The sequence below is a fragment of the Salmo salar genome, chromosome 22, assembly GCF_965601325.2.
Source record: "Salmo salar chromosome 22, fSalSal1, whole genome shotgun sequence".
Classification (NCBI taxonomy): Eukaryota; Metazoa; Chordata; class Actinopteri; order Salmoniformes; family Salmonidae; genus Salmo; species Salmo salar.
In genome coordinates this window covers 24,348,853-24,371,776 of record NC_138312.1, presented here as the reverse complement: position 1 = coordinate 24,371,776, position 22,924 = coordinate 24,348,853, and the positions used below count along the sequence as shown (strand labels likewise).

At 44.0% G+C, this 22,924-nt stretch overlaps 1 protein-coding gene across 1 annotated transcript in view; it reads left to right on the top strand.

The window, feature by feature from the left end:
• The first annotated feature begins 1,200 nt into the window (after window positions 1-1,200).
• LOC106583001 (plexin-A2) overlaps window positions 1,201-22,924 on the top strand; it is a 51,622-nt gene continuing 29,898 nt past the window's right edge. The window contains exons 1-4 of the mRNA XM_014166698.3: window positions 1,201-1,659; window positions 11,287-12,630; window positions 13,848-14,030; window positions 21,865-21,999. Of these exons, the coding sequence (XP_014022173.3) occupies window positions 11,410-12,630; window positions 13,848-14,030; window positions 21,865-21,999 (1,539 nt within the window). The 5' untranslated portion in view covers window positions 1,201-1,659; window positions 11,287-11,409. The remainder of the gene's footprint in view (window positions 1,660-11,286; window positions 12,631-13,847; window positions 14,031-21,864; window positions 22,000-22,924) is intronic.

The following is a 22,924-nucleotide window of genomic DNA, read 5'->3' as shown; positions in this document are numbered from 1 at the left end:
CCTTTGAATTCAAAGACCTCTCACATCACCATGATGGGTTTTTGATCCAACAATGGAATATTCACACACAGTCTCAAAAATAACTCAAGTACCAGTCCTGTCCAGCTCATATTCACGTTATTTTAGATAGGCAGACAGTACACAATTGATGCAGTTGAATTTGATTATTATTATTATTCTCTCTATTCCCTACATTCACTCTCTTGTTACTCTGCCAACCAGCTTTGTACTGAATAACTTGTTATATGTTCAACTCCTTCCTGTTCTGAAACCTTTGTGTTTTTAGAGTGCTCTGTCTGTCTGTTTTTCTCTATGTAATTGGGGCTCTTGGCTAGTTCACCTAGAGTGGGCCAGAGGGGGAGTACCTGCCATCTGTACTGCGTGGGGGAGCCCAGACAGCCCACTGGCCACCTAGGGGCCGCTCAGCACTTAGGGGCCGCTCAGCACCACCACGAGGGTCTGACATCTCTATCGTCAACCGCTGGGTAATGAGGGCCAGACAGCTGGCCGACTGACAGGCTCTCCTACTGCCTCCAGGAAAACTGTCCGAAAGGCATTCTGAGCTTTTCAGCAATGTAAGCAGTTCTCTGGTCAAGACACTCTGGGTTTGACTTTGAAGTGTATACAATGGCACCCACTGCCTGTTTATTAATTAAACCATGGTTGATTTTACCTCAAAATGTGACCTTATTCTGTATTTGATATTGTTCGGTTATGTCCTCTCCCAGGCTGTGTCTATAGCAGAATAACTCCACAAGAAATATGATCTTATTAACTAAATTGACTCTGAGGGTAGTTTATGTACATTTTCAAGAGATATTCTGGATGCTCTCTCTACTAGTCTGATTAGAAGCAAGGAGAGAGAGTTCATTGAACAAGTGTGGTTGCGGCAACGAACCTACAGATGTCAGTGTTTTAAAGGAAAATGTGACATTTACATCTCCATATAGAGAATGCAGTAAAAACATATATCTTCGAACTTGCTCTGATATTAAAATAATTCACGCACTCCTCCCCTCCAGTTTATCCTCGATAGACACACTTGAGAACAAGAAACAAAGAAATATGAAATGTATTGAATGATACTGTAATTGCAGTCTTTCTAGCTTTTGTCACTATATGCACGAAGTAAAACACGCAATACAACTGAGCACAGTATATGAATGTGAGAGCATCAGATGACTCGGTCGTGTGGACAGACTTGTCGATGAAGCCAACGCTCACTGTCTACGAAAAAATATTGCACTGAGCCCTCGCGAAAGGATGACGCGAGGGAGGTTTGGTTTAATCCGCACACACTGTACGTGAGATGAAAGTAAACTGATGAGAGTCCTGTCTTGAAGCCTACCACCGGCATTCAAACACCGAATGGAAACGTGAAGAGTCTTTTGAAATGTGGAATTAGGGTTGCGAGTTTAGAAAACACGTAGGTTAAATGTCCATTGATCAAATGAGAGAACTGTTTCAGCGTGATACATGAGAATTAAAATTGTCGCATCCTCAACGTTTTTTCTCGGTATATGGACATTGCGCGCTTCACAGCTGACTGTGCCATTGTGGGACATTTTCCAACCCCAAAGGAAGGACACTGAATTCAGCAGATCCTTTATTCATTCAACACACTAGACACATCATGACTGAGACTTTCTACTGCTCAAGGTGAGTACCATACTAAGATTGATAATTGCAACCCATGAGGACGAAATTGCAAAGTTGGGTTACTTTACGCGACCAGGACGCATTGAAATGACAAGCGCGCGTCCAAAATAAATGAGCTACCGGTACATTCTTATTGTTCGAAATGTATTTACATACCGGTATATTATTTCAGGGTGTAGGCTATTCCAATGGTAACAATTCCGTAGAAGTCATGTTGAATTGAATTGTAGGCTACCGTGATATCATCTCGTTTTCTCAGACAGTGAGCAGCTGATGGGCACATAACGCATGCAGCACGCATATGCTTCATGACTTATTTATATGGATATAAAGTATCTGACTATCTGGAATATCTCAGATTCTGATAAATTCTCTATGGAGGCGCTCTTTAGTGGTACTGCACAATCATGGACAGATTTGTCTATAGAGGCATCATCTGGTATGATCATGAGATCACCAAGATAAGACCTCTGTGGGAAATGGGTTTTTGAGGCAGGCACTTTACTTGATTGCCAACTGTCAGGGATTCTGGGTTTAGGCACCAGCAGCACGCACAACCTAAATATCCTTTCATGAGACGTCATTGTAAATACGAATTTGTTCTTAACTGACTTGCCTAGTTAAATAAAGGTTAAATAAAAATAAATAAAAATCCTCATCATCATCATCCTCAATGGGCGTGCATCCTTATAGAGATAAAGGCATCAGGTACCACAAAACCAGCTGTGGAGAGAGTTATCTAATCCTGTTGAGAGGTGTTTGGCCATTATCTGTAGTTGTATGTAGCTGTGCCGGTACCCATAGCCAGCCTTGGCACAGGAGTGAGAGCAGAATCCATTGGGTTGATGGAGACGAAGTGCAAAGCGGAGAAGAGCTGGAGCCTAAACAGCCAGAGTAGATGCAGCTGCAGTGCAAACTTCCACAATGATGTTTACCAAGCTCATCTCATCTTTGTTCTGTGTGTGTATTTGGGAGAGGTATTGGATTTGGTTCCTTTTAGACTCTCTCAGTCAAGCAAACCAGATGGACCCAGGGCTCTCTGTGTTCCTGCTTATCTCACTGGCCAGTTGGACTGGATTTATTCAGATGGTCCCACCAGAGCTATAAAGCTTCTCACAGAGAGGGAGATTGGCCTCTCTCTGTTTGCTCACTAATGCCAGGCCGCTACTTTATCAGTTGCCTGCTAAATTTAGAATTTAAATGGGTCTTTATTTTTGTTCATTTTTTATTGCTACACTGTAATATAATGAGATTGCATTTCCCTTTGGAGGTGACTCAGAATTGCTTCCATTACTGTATTTCTCTATATATTTATGTGCCAATGGCAAACAGAGTGCTATTTTGCTGCAGCACAACTTTCTGTAATGTATTGATTAATTGAGACTTTCTGTAATGTATTGATTAATTGAGACTTTCTGTAATGTATTGATTAAATGAGACTTTCTGTAATGTATTGATTAAATGAGACTTTCTGTAATGTATTGATTAAATGAGACTTTCTGTAATGTATTGATTAAATGAGACTTTCTGTAATGTATTGATTAAATGAGACTCTGTAATTGATTGATTAAATGAGAATTTCTGTAATATACTGATTAGATATGTAACATCTGTCATGGACTGTCGTTTTCATTTGCCTTTCATCAGTCATGAGTTCCCTTCATATCTTTAGATTCAATGTAGCAGCACTGCCTACTGTGTTCTTTACCGAGGTGTCATGATCCCCCTTTGGAAAGGATTATTGATTTAAACAAAGATTATAGATAAAAGGAGGCAGTTCACTCACATATGAGATATATTTAGCGTGGACTGATAGCCTGATCAAATGTTGACATTATATAGCTATGGTTGTTGTGTGATCAAAACATCATCAATGTGGGTCAGCGGCAATGCCCTGTACTCTAGTTGCAGTAGTAAGTCAGGCAAATTAGTGTATGTAAGACAATTACACAGCAGCTCACTACCCAGAGATGGAAACTCCCCCGTTTCCCACGGAGACACTGATTAAACACAACTTCTTAGATGCTACAGCCTGAGGAGAAGAGCATAAGAGGGAGCGTCACAAAGAAAGGCAGGGAGAGAGAGTATGAGAGTAAGAAAGATAAATAAAATCCCCCAAATGAACAAACATTTCCTGTAGCTGTTGTGCTCCCTCTTCTCTTCTCTCCTCAGTCCTCCCTCAAGCACCTGTTTATTTAGAGCCTGAGCCAACATTGAGGTAAAACGACTGTACATGTATATTCAAAGTAGTGGAGAGTGTGGGAGGAGAGATACAGGTGGAGGGAAACAGGGAGCTCACCTGCCATATGGTTCCTTCGGCAGTACACTGCATGCAGGGATTGCTATCTTGCAATATGGCACAATGCCTCCAGATTGTTATCACTATTGTAAATGTAAATGCTGCTATCACAGTGCTATTGGGATAGCACTTCCATGTTGATTTGTAATCTCTGGCACTTTGTGATGGCATTGTGCCAGTCTAAATGGGTGAGCCTTTTAGATATTAAGTGAGACACACTGATGAATTAGTGAGAGAACGAGACCAATGACGGGACATTGAATAGGTGAGCAGGGTTGAGAACTAAGAGATAAGAGCAGAGATAAAGACATATACAGGACTCTAGGAGGGAACTTGACAGTGTCAGACATGTAATGTGAGGAGGAAGCAATTCCGCATATAGGGGAACATGATTTGTGCAGCAAAGTCAGTCTCTATGCTTTTATTCCCTGTGCCGTGCCCTTGACTCAGGCATTAGTGCAGTGTTTCAAGGTAGGGGCAGGATGGACCCTCCAGACCATGGGAAGAAGCTAGGCTGATGCTTTTATTTGCAGAGCTCTGTGTGTGAGCCACCTCCTTGGCCTTATTTTCACTTAGGATTAAATCTAGAATGGGTGCTGCCGGTGCACCGGAGACTCCAGAGAGGAAGTTGTGAATAGTAGACAGCATGAATTGTCTCTCCTCCTCTTCCCTGTTTGCTGTGTTTCTCTCTGGGCTTCCAGCGAATTTTGTCAGCAGTGAAGGTAGCAGATGCTCTGTAAATCTTTGATCGTAATTATTCGTGCCAGCTACCTCCATCTTTGGCGTCCTCCTCCCTACACAGCCATATGGGCCAGTTGAGGGAAACTGAGAAAACATACAGGCTTGGTCTGAATCAGTTATTATTGGCTTTGTGTGCATGTCCATATAAGGATGTGTGTGCATGTGTGAATTTGCGCCTCATGTGTTCCGTTCTATTGTGTATGTTATTTCCTCCTCATATGCTGTACTCTGTACTTGGAAGCCTACTTTGTATATGGAAGTCTACTGTCTATCAGTTGAGAGAGCAACATCTGCACTGCTGTGTTTCACTTTTCTATCCTGAATGATTGATGCCAACAAAACTTACACAGGATAGCAAACTATACAGTCATAACTGATCTACAGGGACAGTTACAATAACTGTAGGATGTCGTAAGCTATACCAAAAAATGAACTCATGGCAGAAACGGACTGTCATATTGTACCAGCACACAACTGTCTGAGTATCTAGCTGAGGGAACATATCCAAACAGAACTCTATAGTTGTTCTTTGTCGCTGTCCCAATCACACTGGAGAAGAGAGCTTGTATTTCACTGGCCTTATTCCACATTCCCATCAGCTGTTATGCCAACAGTGCACTCGTAGCCTTACACTTCCCCTTGTTCTTTTTCTAGTCACTACCGATGGGCGTGTTGTAGCAGCGTACAGACGTGCTCTGGCTACAGCAGAACATAGTCGGTCTCTGTCTTTCACTGAATGCTGAATTATAGAAGACCTGGTATTGCACTTGGGCTGCACAGGTCACTGACTTTCCCCTTTGATTGTCATCATACAGTACATACAACATGAGCACTCCCTGATTCAAAAGACTGTTTCAAGTCACCATTAGCCAGTAGAGATCTACAGTGAAATGTACGGAAGACAGAGCCCAGGGAGGTTAATTTATGAATGAATCTGACTATGGCAATATTGGGATGCTCTATATTTCCATGCGGACCCAGAATTCTGCGGTGTTGCAGAAATGTCTATTTTATCGCTGTGCATAACGCCATGCATTGTCAGAGGTCACTGATTGTGTTTTGGCAATATGCTTGAAGAGATTCCTTTCCCCAACCTTGGTTCACCACCCTGTGGTTTTTATGAGCCTAACATTCTAGATTGATAGAGTGCTGTTTTATGGTTCCCCATAGCCGTCCTCTGCTACCCTGCCATCATTCTTAATGCTTTGTCTCTAAAGCTAGCAATCTGACAGTTGTTCACTGAACAACACAATTGATATAAAAATAATTTTATGTATAACAAACAATCCAACAAACTATGCTCTCGAATAAAATTATGAATAGCCTGAATTTATTTGAAGAGGGATATGGTCACTAAATGGTAGAATTCACTGCTTGTATGCCTATCCAATAATCACAGTATTGAGTGGTTTAAATGAACATCCATATGTCATTATAGCCATTTTAGAGCTGAATGTGGGTTTGTAAGAAGACCAATAAAAGCAGAATCTCTAGCCCCGGGCCTGGCCCTCCAATGAGACCACAAATAAGACACGGAGGAGTGATCACAAAACATTTATTTTACCATAAACCCCACAGGTCCCATGTGATTAAATCTGACATTCGTTTAAAAGTCATCGTTAACAAAGACGGCATTTTCATGTCCTAATTCCTCTTCCCCTCACTGTAGGTACCAGTGTCAGCCTCCGGCTCTGGCTCGCTCTCCCCCCATCTCCACCACGTATGACCTACTTCTGTCTCCGCATCATTGTAAACAGATCTACTAATTGCCTTCATTTATTCATTTGGAAGTCAAGTTCTGTTGGGGCTGGCGCCCTCCCAGTTCATTCATGTGTGACGTGTACAATTCTCCCCTCCCCCCATGACTCATCCACATGGATTTGTGGCAGACCCCACGACAAAGGTATCCCATCAGGCTTTGTGATTTAGCCAATGATTAAATGAGTGCCATTTTGAGTGTGAGACATTTCTGCAGTGTGCCATTGTGACTAACCTAGAAGTGTGGCACATGACAATATACCGAACAGAATGCATTGACAAGCTCTAGAAGGAATGAAGATATCATTATGGGTATATGGCTTTGTAAAGTTTTTGTCAACGCCCCTGATATTCCACCCTAAAACCTAGAAGTGGGGAACATTGATGTTGAGCAATTCTCTGGAGGCAGTGCAGGTTTGATATGACTAGATCACATACAGATGTTAATTTGATCACTCTTTTGTTGCTGAGAATTGTCATTTTGTTGCTAAAATATGCAGATGAGTTTTGTGATTTACAGAAATTCACTGAAAACCCACACCAACACCCAGTTATATTAACAGTATTGTACTTTTCATGTAGCCTACCTTTGACCAGCTAATAGCCTAACCATCGATCAAGCAACATTAAGGCCCAAGCCTGTTCAAATCCTGTTGCTGCAGGATCATTTTGCTGTGAAAATATTGGTCAAATGAAGACCTTATATCTGTACACTCCTGTCCCTGTGCCTCCATACTGTGTTATTACTCTGTTTTGTCCAGCCTGATCAGACTAGGCCACAAGACACACCATTTTCATCACATCTGATGTAATAACACAACTCTATTGTTGACTCAGTGTGAGAACATTGTGTCTGTCCTGCAGCCTGAAAGATGGTGTCAGAGTCGGTCTGATTCCAATCTTCTCACATGTTATCAGCCTGCGCCCAGCAGGAGCCTCAAAGGCTGCTGCAAATGGAACGCATTGGGCCCCACTGAGCCATAAAGTACAATAAGCACTGTGCATGGAGTGCATAAAGGGGGAGAAGGAGACATATTTCTGTGATCATTTTAGTTCATGTTTATGTATGGTTACAGACGGTTACCCTCCAATGAATCACACATAATAAGACACTGCAGAGTTTATGCCAGAATGTCACCCCAATGCATGCTGAAAACATAGGCACAGCCCTGTGGATCTTGGTGGGGGTCTTAAGGTCAAATTAAAAATGGTGGCATGAAATTTTGACTCAGATTGGTGCCCGCCACCGTAGCCAGAGGCCTGAGCATGTTCTTCTATGAGTTTGTCTGAATGAGTCACGTCTGGGGCTGAGGCTGGGGTTGGCAGGAGCGTATCTGACTGACGAGGCAGTGTATTCAGCAGGGAGTGCTGCAGCCAGCAAGATGCTGTCTCTATAATCTAGGGTAAACAGAGCAGCATTACTGCACGCCACAGACGTGACTGAATCGAGAAGAAAATAAATAGATGGGCTGCTGTTACTTCCTGCTTCTCGCCCACCTTGTTATGTTTAACTTGATCTTCACAACACTGAATGAACCTCTGTAGGTCTCTGTATTGCGGAACTAAAATTCAGAGATTACCTATCTTTTTGCACAGACACAGGCACAATACTTGAGGCGCAACTAACATCTTAAAGCAAAGCAAATTATGTTGAGGTTCATAACACTGAAGTTTGTCATATGATTTTGGATTGGAATGATTTAGAATAAAATATTGGATTTCCCAAACCACTGAACACAGCAACTCAAGGTGGTCTCCCATGATATTGTAAACTGGGAGCTTAATATAGAGTTTGAAATGGGGTGTACTCCTGGGGGGATAAAAATGATTAGTGACAATCCATTTGCTTGCGGAACCTGTTAATGGAATTCACTCTCTGCATGTACAACAATTAAATGCTGCATAGAGACAAACCAGATTGCCCTGAAGTCATCATAAAACAGAGCTACAACTCACACCTGTGTGTGAATCCTGTAGCAGGGCCCAGAGACTCACTAGGCTAAGGCTATTCATTATATTTCACTACAAAGACCAACTGAAAACAGTATGTTATTATATCAGAATAGAAACTAGATCAGGAAAGTCTCAGAGTTAGGGTTCCAAAATTTCAATCAATTCCTTGGTTTTCCAGAAAATCAGGAACTTTCCAACCCTGTTCAGAGTGTACATCATGCAGATGTGAGAAAGGCATTGTCAGGAGTTAGCATCTCTTGCTCTCCCTCCCAGGGGCCACAGGATTGAACTTTTATGTGGATCCTGCACAGTACAACCTGCCAGGGCAATGACACATTTTCTTTTTTATCTGGAGATAGAGAGTTTTGACATTTTCCTTCTAACATCCAGCCTTAAATTTGTAGCTGACATGTATTACAACCAAATAACTGCATGATGACAGGATGACAACATAACAGGGCAGCAATGTCGGTGACAGTATGTACATAGTGCATAAAACATTAAGAACACCTTCCTAACATTGAGTTGTGCCCCCGACCCCCTTTTGCCCTCAGAACAACCTCCATTTGTTGGAGCATGGATATCTCCAAGGTGTCTAAAGCGTTCCACAGGAATGCTGGCCATTGTTGACTCCAATACTTCCCAAAGTTGTGTCAAGATGGCTGGATGTCCTTTCGATGGTGGACCATTCTTGATACACATGGGAAACTGTTGAACCTGAAAAACCCAGCAGCGTTGCAGTTCTTGACACAAACTGGTGCACCTGGCACCTACTACCATACCTCATTCAAAGATACTTACATCTTTTGTCTTGCCCATTGACCCTCTGAATGGCACACATACACAATCCATGTCGCAATTGTCTCAAGGCTTAAAAATTGGATTTGGATTTAACAATTGACAAGGGATCATAGCGTTTACCTGGATTCACCTGGTCAGTCTTTGTCATGGAAAGAGCAGGTGTGCCTAAAGTTTTGTACACCCAGTGTATAATTGTCATCAGTTTGAGAGTGAGTGTATAATAGGATATGTGTTGTATGTTGTAGAGAACAGGGAGAGCATACACAGAGTGTCTGCCTGCCAAAGGGACAAGAGGAAACAGGGACACTCCAGTGATTTCCCCCCTGACATCTTTGAGGCAGGGACAGATGGAGAGGAGATGCTGGAGTGGAGCTGGAGAAAACCCAGACACCACCGTGTCAGTCCTCCAGTCCTGTCTGTCCTCTCCATCCCTGGCTCCTACACAACACACCCTGCCGGACACCCTGTTAGTAGTTAGCAATGGAGTGCAGCCATGGCCACTGCAAGGACACAAACGACAATTTTTATTTAAACTTTATTCTAAACAGGAAGTCTCATTGAGGTAAATGATCTATTTTCCTATCTTAAGGGGACCTGGCACAGAGAAGGCAATTGTCGCCAAGCTAAAGGTTTTGAGCTGGTCAGAGGCTTCCGTACCATTCCACTGGGAAGTTGAATGTTTTGTGAAGCAGTGAGGCAGTAGAGAGCTATTGGTCTGGCATCAGACAGGACAGAGCATGTGGCGTGTGGCGGCTCCACAGCCTTAGAGAGACAGCTTGGCTAAGTCTCTAGAGCTGCTGGGACTCAGACAAAAGAAGCGGGTGCACGCAGATGTGGGCTCCTAATTTACAGTCCTCTCCTCCGCGCATGGCACTTTTATTACTACTATAATGGACTGGGATGAAGTGAGTGCATGTATGAAGCCAACAATTCTACCTCATTGTGATCAATGTTCCCTACCATAGATTAATAAGGACTCATATAAAAAAGGTAGAAGTGCAATTTGTTCTCCAGGTCCAAATTTACTAACCAGGTTATCTCATCGGTGTGAGATTTTTTTTAAATTTAGACAGATGCAAACTCAAAGCATACAGCACATGATGAATAGACTGTGAAAAGAAAGAAAGTCATGAATAAAGATTTTTTTACAAGGCTTTCACTCTCCTTTCTCTAATCCACTCATCCATCCACTCATCCATCCATCCATCCGTCCATCCATCCATTCCATGCAGTATTCTAGGGGCATTGTTTGTCCCCTAGTTGAAGTAAAATATGCTAATGAAGTTAAAAGGGGAAATGAAAGGGTTGATGCTGTCCGACTCTGAATCCTTAATGATTCACCGCCAAAAGGCCTGATTAATTTAGGAATGTCAGCCGTCCTGGAAAGAGTGATTAATTCCTGGAGGATTTAACCATTTAGGAGAACAAGAGGGAGGGAAGGAAAGAAAACAGGCAGCTGGAAATATGTAAGCATAATTAATACATTTGGATCCTATTTAATTAGCTGTCTAAACAGTATGTAAAGCACAGAGTCACTGTTTGTCACTGCTTTGTTGAAGTAATAGGCTACAGACCTCCCTGGCAGTCACAGAGAGATAATGAGCCCCTGCAGATAGGGAAAGCAGAGAGACCTCTCCTGCTAATCTAGCACTCTGTATTGATTGCAATGGGGATGGAGATCTACACTGCTCCTGAGAAGTGATTACTGGAATTACATGCTCTGTTGATGTATGTTGTGTCTGAGAAAGCAGAGAGGGAGAGAACAACAACGGTGAAACCGTTTCAAGATGGTATTTATCAGTGTGATTTTGTTCTGTCTCTGGCCTGTATCTCTTCTTAGCCCGGTCTTTTATAATGGAAAACTCGTCATCGTAAAATGTCAACCTTGTAAAATTGGAGGGAGGTTATTCATATATTTATTTGAAACAAAACCTTATATGAATAAAACCCTATTTTATGAGTCCTTGCTAAAGATTTATGAAAGGTTTATTATAACGCCTTTGATTGTTTCTAAATCATTCAAAGTATTCTAGGTCATCTCAAGTCTAAAATAAACCATTTATTTTCTCTTTCAGGATAATGTGAAGATCATTGTTGCGGATATCAACTAGAGTGCAGCCTGACTGAGAACAGTCTTATTCATTCCTGCCCTACAGCAGTAGACATTTAGTCTGGACTTGCCATCTCTTAGAAGTCCTATGGGGATGGGGATGTGTTTGGATATAGGATGCATTTACAGCGGAAGTACTAAGGGGCAGTCATGGTCCCTGACGTGGTGGCTGTTGGTCTTGATGCCCATCTCCCTAGCAATGGGCCAAGGCCAGTCCCAGTCCCTCAACACCTTCCAGTCAGAGAGAAGGGAATGGACCCTGAACCACCTGATTGTGCACAAGACCACTGGCGCTCTCTATGTTGGTGCTGTGAACCGGATCTACAAGCTATCTGCCAACCTGACCCTCCTCGTCTCCCATGACACAGGACCTGAGTACGACAACAAGGCCTGCTACCCTCCTCTTATAGTGCAGCCCTGCTCTGAGCCCCTGGCCTCCACTGACAACATCAACAAACTGTTGCTCATAGACTACTCCCACAACCGCCTGCTGGCCTGTGGCAGCCTCTACCAAGGCGTCTGTAAGCTAATGCGACAGGACGACCTGTTTATCCTGGTGGAGCCCACCCACAAGAAAGAGCACTACCTCTCCAGTGTCAACCAAACAGGCACCATGTATGGGGTCATCGTACCCTCTTCGCAGGGCCAGGACGGCACCCTGTTCATCGGCACGGCCGTGGGTGGGAAGCAGGACTACTTCCCTACCATCTCCAGCCGTAAGCTGCCCCGTGACCCAGAGTCATCTGCCATGCTGGACTACGAGCTCCACACTGACTTTGTCTCCTCTCTCATTAAGATCCCCTCTGACACGCTGGCTCTGGTCCCGCGGTTTGACATCTACTACATCTACGGCTTCGCCAGCGGGAACTTTGTCTACTTCCTGACCGTGCAGCCAGAAACCCCCGAGAATGGGATGCCTGCTGGCAGTTCCCCAGGTGACCTGTTCTACACAAGCCGCATCATACGCCTCTGCAAAGGGGACAAGAAGTTCCACTCTTATGTGTCTCTGCCAGTGGGCTGTGTACACAAGGGAAAGGAGTATCGACTCCTACAGGGCGCCCACCTGTCCAAGGCAGGGAAAGTACTGGCCAGGTCCCTCAACATCAGTGCCCAGGATGACATCCTCTTTGCTGTGTTCACCAAGGGCCAGAAGCAGTACCACGAGCCCCTGGACAACTCAGCCCTGTGTATCTTTACCATACAAGACATTAACACCCGCATCAAAGAGCGCCTTCAATCCTGCTACCAGGGAGAGGGCAACCTGGAACTACATTGGCTGCTGGGAAAGGATGTGCAGTGCACCAAGGCGGTAGGTACCTGTAGCTACCTGAAGAGGGCTTTGCAGCCAGTCCCTTCATTAGCATCCAGCAAGCCAGGGGCCGACCAGCACTGGCTCCTCTGATGTGGCATACAGACACATTATTCAGACAGTGAAGGTGACAGGTTAGATAATTGAACATTTAAAGCTTTTTGATTATCCCACAGCCTTGATTACACCAACAGTAGCTGATAGGCAGAAAGGTAGCCAACATCCAGTTACAGAGTCCCATTCAACATTTTTATATTCCACAAGAGCAACAGAGTAGTAAGTGGGGGAGATTCATTTATAATTCTAATCAGAGGAGTTTTATATGCGGCTTTGATTCCATTCAGAGGTTTAGGCTCTCCCTGCGTAGCGCAGTGGTCAGAGCAGCACGCTTCTCTTCCGAGCATCATGAGTTAGCGCCAGTGCTGGGTCATTTATAAAAAAACATTTGGTGAGTGCAGAGGAAGGCGTTCTCAGGACCTTTTCAAATGTCCAAAATTGAAGTCAGCCTTCTCTCTCTCTCTCTCTCTCTCTCTCTCTCTCTCTCTCTCTCTCTCTCTCTCTGTCGCGCTTTCTCGGTTATTCAGTATGATAGCAGTATCTCAGCATTCAGAAAAACAGGTAACAAGGACATCCATCAAGGTTGTTATTCAGCAACTCTCACACAACCACCCATTTTGCTAATAGTCACAATCTGCCTCTTACCCATATCATCACTGTTCCAGTGCAGAAGAAAGAAGATTCACTCGAGAGGTGCGCAGAAATTGAAGTACAAATGTGTTGCCCTAAAAAGTGAGATTTCTATTCTGCCTGACAGGCCATTAGTGGAGGTTTGAGGTGGGTTGTGCTAGATGTACTGTAGCAGGACTGCTTAGCTTGTGAGCCTCTTTGATGCTAAATCAAAAGCTGACATCTCTGGGGCTGTGTGTTTGTGTGATGTCAGATCAAGCGATTTAAAAATCACAGAAACCGGCACCAAATACATAGTGTTTTCATGTTTGCCAAGAGCAATTAAAATGATCAACAAACACACTCTCCTGGCATTGTTGACAAATTGAACAGCCCCAATATCTTTTGAAGTCGCTGCCTTGAATACCATGGTAATTGCGTGTAACAAATGTGAAGATTATTACAGTAGTCTTTTTGAGCTTTCTTACTCCTTCTCTTGCTCTCTGTCGTCTCCCCCATCTCTCCCCGTCTTTCCCCATCCCTCTCTGCAGCCTGTGCCTATCGATGATCACTTCTGTGGGCTGGACATCAACCAGCCCCTGGGGGGCTCCCAGCTGGTATCTGGCCTGACTGTGTACACTGAGACCAGGGACAGGCTGACCTCGGTCATCTCTTACGTCTATAACGGCTACAGCGTGGCCTTCCTCGGCACCAGGAGTGGCAGACTGAAGAAGGTAAGCATGGGTAATACACTGACAGATATAGCAGGGGGATTCTTTCTCCACAGTCACGTACAGTAAGCAGCCAACAGAGACCATGAGGGTTTATCAACAGGAAAAGACTAGCAATATCATAGATTCTATCCCCCTGGGTTTAATCGCTATGCAAGAGGCACAAAGCAATTTTGACAGTATTTAGGCCTCCCGAGTGGCGCAGCGGACTAAGGCACTGCATTGAAGTGCTAGAGGCGTCACTACAGACCCTGGTTCATTCCCAGGCTGTGTCACAACCGGCTGTGTTCAGGAGTCCCATAGGGTGGCACACAATTGGCCCAGCGTCGTCCGGGTTAGGGGAGGGTTTGGCCAGGGGAGTAGGCCGTCATTGTAAATCCGAATTTGTTCCTTAACTGACTTGCCTAGTTAAATAAAACAAATATATATAATACATACATGCATATATATATAACTGTATTGACATAAATCAAGATAGGGGAAAGATTATTGTATGGATGAATGGGAACATTGTGACATTAGCCAGTGGGCACAGTGTCAGCCTGTCTGGCACGCATGCAGGGTGGACTTGGAGCAGAGGCTCACATAACTAGACAAGAACTCCTCTGCTTTCTCTTCCCTCAGTGTGTGTGTGTGTGTGTGTGTGTGTGTGTGTGTGTGTGTGTGTGTGTGTGTGTGTGTGTGTGTGTGTGTGTGTGTGTGTGTGTGTGTGTGTGTGTGTGTGTGTGTGTGTGTGTGTGTGTGTGTGTGTGTGTGTGTGTGTGTGTGTGTGTGTGTCATTACGCTGACATGATGCAGACTCCATGGTTCCCCCATGGAACATCACGTCTGCACTCCTATTCCATCATTCCAAATGGTCACAGAGAGTGTAAGTGGGGCATGACAATAAATCCCATTAGGAGATCAGTCAGGCAACAATGGCATTGGAAAGGGCAGGCTCAGCACACTGGAAGGTCAGGGGTCAGAAGGTCAAATGAATAAGCAACACTCTCACGGTCCAGCATCTGGGGATGTCACTCATCACACCCAGCAACTTCCAACCCGACATGTCTTTTATCAATGGATTAGATATGTCTGTATGTTTGTTGTTGGAGTGTGGTTTTGGGTAATTTCCTTCTAGATTGGCTTATGTTGTTCCATTGTCTAGCCTACTGTGTTTTCCTGGCTGAAACTCAACCCCAATGCCGAGTATGCCAGTAATCCACCAGTAATCCACCAGTAATCCACCAGTGACAGTAAGGCTCCATTCTAATAAGATGAAATAGTATAATGCACCTTTTTGACAGCAGGTTATGGCTTTGACTTTGACATAGTTATTCACTTACCAAGACGAGGGCATTGACCTCTGTAATATAGGTGTTGCATGGCAAAACACGAGAAGGACATGAATGCATCCAACATTCTCCTCAGTGGTTAGCTATAATCACGTAGTAGTATTTCCTTTGGATTAATATGATAAGCACACAGCTCTCACAAATGATCTCAAGTGCAGATACTGCATTCATTACAGCTTTTTGAGAACTGACCAAGTGAGGACACTTTCCAATGTGTATGTACTAAATGACTTAAGCTTCTCAAAGACAGCTTCAGAGCGGAAAGGAAATATTTGGTAATTGAAGTGATTAGTGGAGAATCTCAGACAGGAAGATGGGGACTGGCAATGAAGGTGTGTTTGAGTCTCTATTGAAAAGATGTTCATAACGGCATGCTCTGAACAGTAGCCTCAGTAAAGATATCTTCACAGCAGATAGAACTTCATTTGTGGTGAACTGTCTAAGTAGCAAGTGACAACATTCACGTTTATATCCACAACATCTCAAATACAAAAAATATTTATTCGAATAAGAATAGAAAAAATATATATAGTAACACAGGGAATAAATACACAATGAGCAATGATAGCTTGGCTATGCACATGGGGTGGCAGTACTTTGTCAATGTGCAGGGGTACGAAGTAATTGAGCTAGATATGTACATAAAGGTAGGGGTAAAGCGACTAGGCAACAGGAAAGATAATAAACAGTAGCAGCAGCGCATGTGGTGAGTGTGGAAGTGTGTACGTGTGTGTGTGGCGAATGTGTGCTTGTGTGTACGTGTAACGTGTGAGTGAGTGAGTGAGTGAGTGAGTGAGTGAGTGAGTGAGTGAGTGAGTGAGTGAGTGAGTGAGTGAGTGAGTGAGTGAGTGAGTGAGTGAGTGAGTGTGTGTGTGTGTGTGTGTGTGTGTGGTGTGTGTGTGTGTGTGTGTTGGAGTGTCAGTGTAAGTATGTGTGAGTGTATGGGGGGAGTCCAGTGAGTGGGGAGAGTCCAGTGTGTGTGCATAGAGTCAAAAAGAATCAAGGCAGATAGTGTATAGTTAACCAAATAGCTACCCGGACTAACTATTTAGCAGTCGTATGGCTTGGGGGTAGAAGCTGTTCAAAAGCCCTTTGGTCCCAGACTTAGCGCTCCGGTACTGTTTGCCGTGTGGTAGCAGAGAGAACAGTCTATAACTTGAGTGGCTTGAGTCTTTAACAATTTTTAGGGCCTTCCTCTGACACCGCCTGGTATAGAGGTCCTGGATGGCAGGAAGCTTGGCCCCAGTGATGTACTGGGCCGTACGCGCTACCATCTCTAGTGCCTTGCGGTCGGATGCCGAGCAGTTGCCATACCAAGCTGTGATGCAGCTGTAGATCTTTTTGAGGAGCTGAGAGCCCATGCCATATCTTTTCAGCCTCCTGAGGGTGAAGAGGCGTTGTCGTGCCCTCTTCACGACTGTGTTGGTGTGTTTGGATGTTAACCCTGGTGTCCTGACTAAATTCCCAATCTGGCTTTCATACCATCATGGCCACCTAATCATCCCCAGTTTACAATTGGCTCATTCATCCCCCCTCCTCTCCCCTGTTACTATTCCCCAGGCCGTTGCTGTAAATGAAAATGTGTTCTCAGTCAACTTACCTGGTAAAATAAGAGTAAAATAAAAAGATTATGCGATGTGGACACCGAAGGACCGGCTCAACTACAACCTTGTCAATGTGAATGGGGGCGTGTTTGGCCCTCAATATCCTGTAGTCCACAATAAGCTCCTTTGTCTTGCCCACATTGAGGGAGAAGTTGTTGTCCTGGCACCACACTGCCAGGTCTCTGACCTCCCTATAGGCTGTCTCATCGTCATTGGTGATCAGGCTCACCACCGTCGTGTCATCGCCAAACTTGATGATGGTGTCATGGGCGGCCATCCAGTCATCGGTGAACAGGGAGTACAGGAGGAAGACTAAGCACGCACCCCTGAGGGGCCCCGCTTGGAGGGAACTATGGTGTTTAACGCTGAGCTGTAGTCTATGAACAGCATTCTCACCTAGTTATTTCCCCTGTTATCCAGGTGGGAGAGGGCAGTGTGAAGTGAAATAGAGATTGCGTCATCTGTGAATCTGTTTGGGTGGTATGCGAATTGGAGGGGGTCCAGGGTGTCTGGGATGATGGTGTTGATGTGAGCCATGACCAGCATTTCATGGCTACAGATGTGAGTGCTATGGGGTGGTAGTCATTTAGACAGGTTTCCTTGGCATTCTTGGGCACAGGGACTATGGTGGTCTGCTTGAAACATGTAGGTATTACAGATTGGGTCAGGGAGAGGTTGAAAATGTCAAAGAAGACACTTGCCAGCTGGTCAGCGCATGCTCTGAGTACACGTCCTGGTAATCCGTCTGGCCCTGTGGCGTTGTGAATGTTAACCTGTTTGAAGGTCTTACTCACAGTTGTCCGGAACAGTACTCTCATGCATGATAGAAGGGCAGCTATGTCCATATATCCTCTGCTTCTCTTGAGTTCTGCTTGCATTAGGACACTGAAACATGTACTGCACTTAGTACACACCCATGAGCATGCAGGCTAAGACATGCACACGTGCAAACACACACACGCGCACACACACACACACACACACACACACACACACACACACACACACACACAGACACCAGGATGCATCCGTTAAATAGCGGTTAAGAAAATTAGGTCCAGACGAGTGGCCTGAATCGTGTTATGGGGGCTTGGAAGCTAACCCACAATGTAGGATGTTAAGTTCAGGGAAAAACTCAGGGATCATTCAGCAAACCTCTTACCTTTCAACCCTGACACACATGCTGTATGTTTTTTTCCTTTGTCAGACGAGCCCTCTCACACAGCACATGCGTACGCACAAACATACACACACACAAACACAATTAGAGTGCATTAAGCCTAGTAAGTGATCATCTTTGGCAATTGCATTTGCTAACATACAGCTTGTTCAATGTCAGGGATCAATACAGCTCTCTTAGTAGCAGTGATGAGATGTCTGACTGATTAGAGCAGGTGTGTAATACAGACCTCCACCTCACTAAACACTAAGCACTGTAGCACCATCCCGTCTTAACAGGACAGATATACGCTCCTCCTCATCAGCATTCAGCCAAAGTCATGATGGATACGGGTTAATCAATGTCCACTCCAGTCTGTCAGCTAGAATTTGCCAAAACACACAGCCGTTCAACCCTGAAGGTTACCAGACGTACTGGCTTTATGTCACTGTATTTTCAGTCAGTTAGAAAGAGATGTTTGGAAAATGTCATGAACATTTGTTGCTAGTGTCCCTACTACCATATTGTATCTGGCAAAGGAATAAGGGAGACTGGGTGGATACTAGACTAAAACGTATAGGCTAGCTGAAGAGATCGCTCCCAGTCTATTATCCATATGGTAGGATACACTTAACACACTTTGCCCATGCTAGTCACATCTGGTCACATTTAGTGGGAATGGCAGGCCAACGACATGTACTGTAAACTGATCACATTTAGTGGGAATGGCAGGCAAATTAGAAAATGACACATTGGTTTCCTTACCCTGTAAACAGTCTATGGACAAGGTATGACAGCAATCTATGATTTGGTTTAGTTTCCCTGGCAGTAGCTGTTTCCAAATGCTAACGTTTTAGTGACTATAAGTGACTTTGGTGAGCTTCACATGATTCCTGAAAAATGCTAACATCGGTGCCATGACTTGAATTTGGAAACAGTGCCAGGTAAACTAAGCTATTTCTCTGAGTGAAAAAAAATGTGGAAGTTGCCTCTATCATATTTGCCAGCATGCTTTGTTGAACGTTGATTCTTAGAATAGTTTGTTTAAATACCTGTGTTTCTGCATGCGCATTGATTGATTCGTTGATCTTATACTATACAAAGATAAATAAATAAACATTTCTAAACTAATCCAATCTGTAAAGGGTTTGATTGATCGCACCTGTTACTGAGATGGTTATTCCAGTTTAGATTGTTTTTAAATCCTTCACCATAGCAGTCATTCTGAATGCAGGTTCTGGGTGATAAAATATTCCAATTGTTGGATTTCCTCTCTCTGGCTGGATTCCAATAGGAATTACTAATCACTTCACAAACCAGCATATTGTGACTTGAAAGTCTGATGTGGCCCATGAGCCAGTATTTTCAGACCACAATGTTGAGGATAACTAAGCCATAACTAAAGGCCTTATCAAATGTATAATATATGGTCATAAAGGGTTTACTTTTCATTTAAATGAATCCACTTCCTGTAGATAGTCACTTGGTGAAGGCTTTAGGACAAAAAGTCCTTGAATGCAACAACCATGTCTCTGTCACTAACAAACACAGTCATGGGTGGGTGTCTCTCAAATTCACTCAAAAAGACATGCTGGGAAATATGCAAATACGGCTTTACACCCTAAAGTGTTAAAACAACACCTGCCCCCCAAAATACTGTAACACTACATGTGTTATTCCATAACACAAAAAATGTAAGTCAGAATTTGCAACACCCATAGTGTTAGGAAACCAACACTTTAGGGGTGTTAGTTGGTCAAAACTTTGAAAAGTGTTAGTTTAACATTGTGGATGTTAAATCCTGATCTCAAATTTGCTGTGTATCCTCCTATCCAGTAAAATCGACAGCACACAAAGAGAGAGCAAACATCTTTGTGTGCATATACAGTAAGAGCCTTGAAATTAAATTATTTGTGGTTTGCGGTTCAAATGTTCTGTTCACAAAACATTTTCTTCATTACATGACTAAGGTTGATAAGACAACAGTCATCGGTTGATCCTTGTGAACTAGCCACTTTTCATCATGTACATTACTTCTACCACAAACTCTGGCTGAACTAGGACAGCTTCTAGATACTGTGCACATGTCAGCAGCTACCTGCAGGCTCATTATAAAACCAGTGAAATGCTCCTTCTCTCATTACAGACTGTGGGCTTAAAGACAGATTGAAGACCTGTTGTAGTCCCACAGGGCCAGAGCCCGTAGCAACCCTGTTTTAGATTATAAACCCATATATAAATGGATTGAAATCAAACTCTGGGCCGGTCAAAAGGTCAACATTCCATCTGAACTCATAAATTGGACCCTGTCCACCATGGTGGCCCCTGGTCAACCTCCTAATGCCCTGCTAAATATATCTATGGACAATTTTTTTTTTTTTTACAATAACATTTTGCGAAGGGAACTCGTACAAGCTTTAGTTTCTATTTATGAAATATGGAGTGTGGGAAATGGAATGGAAGCCGACTCCACTTTGCGTGAGATTGTGGTAAGAGAGTCCGAGGATGAGGGGGAAGACAGGGAAGGGGGGCAGGGATCCACTAAATAGACAAGGAGTTAAAGAGAACAACTTTCTATTGAGTGACTGGTTAGGAGGTTGAAAGTGTCAAATCAATGGTGGACAGAGCTGGTTAAATGACAAACGGAGCAGAGTGGACACCATGATCCTCTGGTGATCCTGCTGAGAGAACCCCCTGACTGTGTCCCTAAATTACTGCAGCTCTGGGGCTGCTTGCCAGGCGTTGGTCGGTTTGTCCCAGAGGGATTGTCCTGTAGGATTCTCCCATCTCAGCCCAAGAGATGTTTTTCTCTGTACTCCCCTTTGTTTTTGGTGGGGAGCCCAGCTTGCAGGAGAGGACTTCTGACTGGAAGGTGGAAGGGTTGATTGATTGGTGCAGTTTTGGAGCCCAGGGGATCCAATCATGCAATCCGTTTGTATTGATTGCTGTTGTGTCTATTGAGAGAGTTTGTGAATCTGCCAGGGACTGTGTGTACTGGCCTGGCACGCAGGGAGATGTGCAGCAGTCCAACCTGAGCTTGGTGCTGGAGATTTGTAGTGTCCAGATAACTAGAATGGAGGATATGTTGTTTATTATGGGCTTCTCACGTCTCAATGTCTATTCCTCTGCCTCCTCTTATACTGTATTTAGAGGAGTATTGTCTTTATCTAAAAAAGTACATTGAAGGATATTTTTGTGCTTGATTTCTTAGCAGCCATTACATTTGAGATAGTACATCTAATGAGGATATTTTCTCTTGGGTGTTGAACTTGAAGGTTTATTAATTTTGTCTGTCAAGACCCAGGGTAGATGTGATAATAATGTACTGTGATGTATGAAGCAATTCAGATGTCTGATATAGCCTACTAATGAGGGCAGCGTTTTCTGAGTATTGATGAAAATGTGGCCTGTGGACAGAAGGGGGTAGGGGAAGGGAATTCAATTCTCTGTTTGGAAGTAGACGCCTATCCGCCTGCATGCTTTTAATGAGCTCCAAAAAGATGGTGGTTTGAAAGTCATGCCAAAGTCAAATCTTTAGAGTCTGGTTTACTTGAAAACAAGCCAGAAAAATGCCACCACCAGTAACAGCATTAACTAATCGTGGAGTAGGGACAACATTACAAAGCCAAGCTAAAACCACAGTAGTCCATAGGTATGTTTGGTCAAAACCATCCCTTTATTTAATATTCAAGCATACAGATGTAATTGACCAGACCTATGTCTGTCTTTCTCTACTTCAGATCAGAGTGGATGGGCCTCCTGCGGGCGGGGTGCAGTATGAGACCCTGACCGTGATGACAGATGGCAGTCCTATCCTCCGAGACATGGCCTTCACTCAGGACCGCAACTCTCTCTACGTCATGTCTGACAGTCTGGTGAGGAATCTCCCATTTCCTGCTGTATCAGAAGCAAATGTTTATAGGTTAACATGACCCTTAACTATGAACAGAATGATGTACGTACTCTATGGGTTCAAAGTTGTGATGCAAATTCAAATTCAAATTAGTGGATTTGACTATTTCAGCCACACCCATTGCTGACAGGTGTATAAAATCAAGTACACAGCCATGTAATCTCCATAGACAAACACTGGCAGTTGAATGGCCTTACTGAAGAGCTCAGTGACTTTCAATATGGCACTGTTATAGGATGCCACCTTTCCAACAAGTATGTTCGTAAAATTTCTGCCCTGCTAGTGCTGTCAACTGTAAGTGCTGTTATTGTGAAGGGGATATGTCTAGGAGCAACAACAGCTCAGCCCAAAAGTGGTAGGCCACACAACCTCGCAGAACGGGACTGCCGGGTGCTGAAGCATGTAGCGTGTAAAATCATCTGTCCTCGGTTGCAACACTCATTACCGAGTTCCAAACTGCCTCTGGAAGTAACGTTAGCACAAGAACAAGCGTCGGCTGGAGTGGTGTAAAGCTCGCCGCCATTTGACTCTGGAGCAGTGGAAACGCGTTCTCTAGAGTGATGAATCCCGCTTCACCATCTGGCAGTCTGTGAGACCAATCTGGGTTTGGCGAATGCCAGGAGAACACTATCTGCCTGAATGCATAGTGCCATCTGTAAAGTTTGGTGGAGGAGGAATAATGGTCTGGGGCTGTTTTTCATGGTTCGTGCTAGGCCCCTTAGTTCCAGTGAAGAGTAATCTAAACGCTACAGCATACAATGACATTCTAGACGATTCTGCGCTCCCAACTTTGTGGCAACAGTTTGGGGAAAGCCCTTTTCTCTTTCAGCATGACAATGCCCTTGTGCACAAAGGGAGGTCCATACAGAAATGGTTTGTTGTGATCG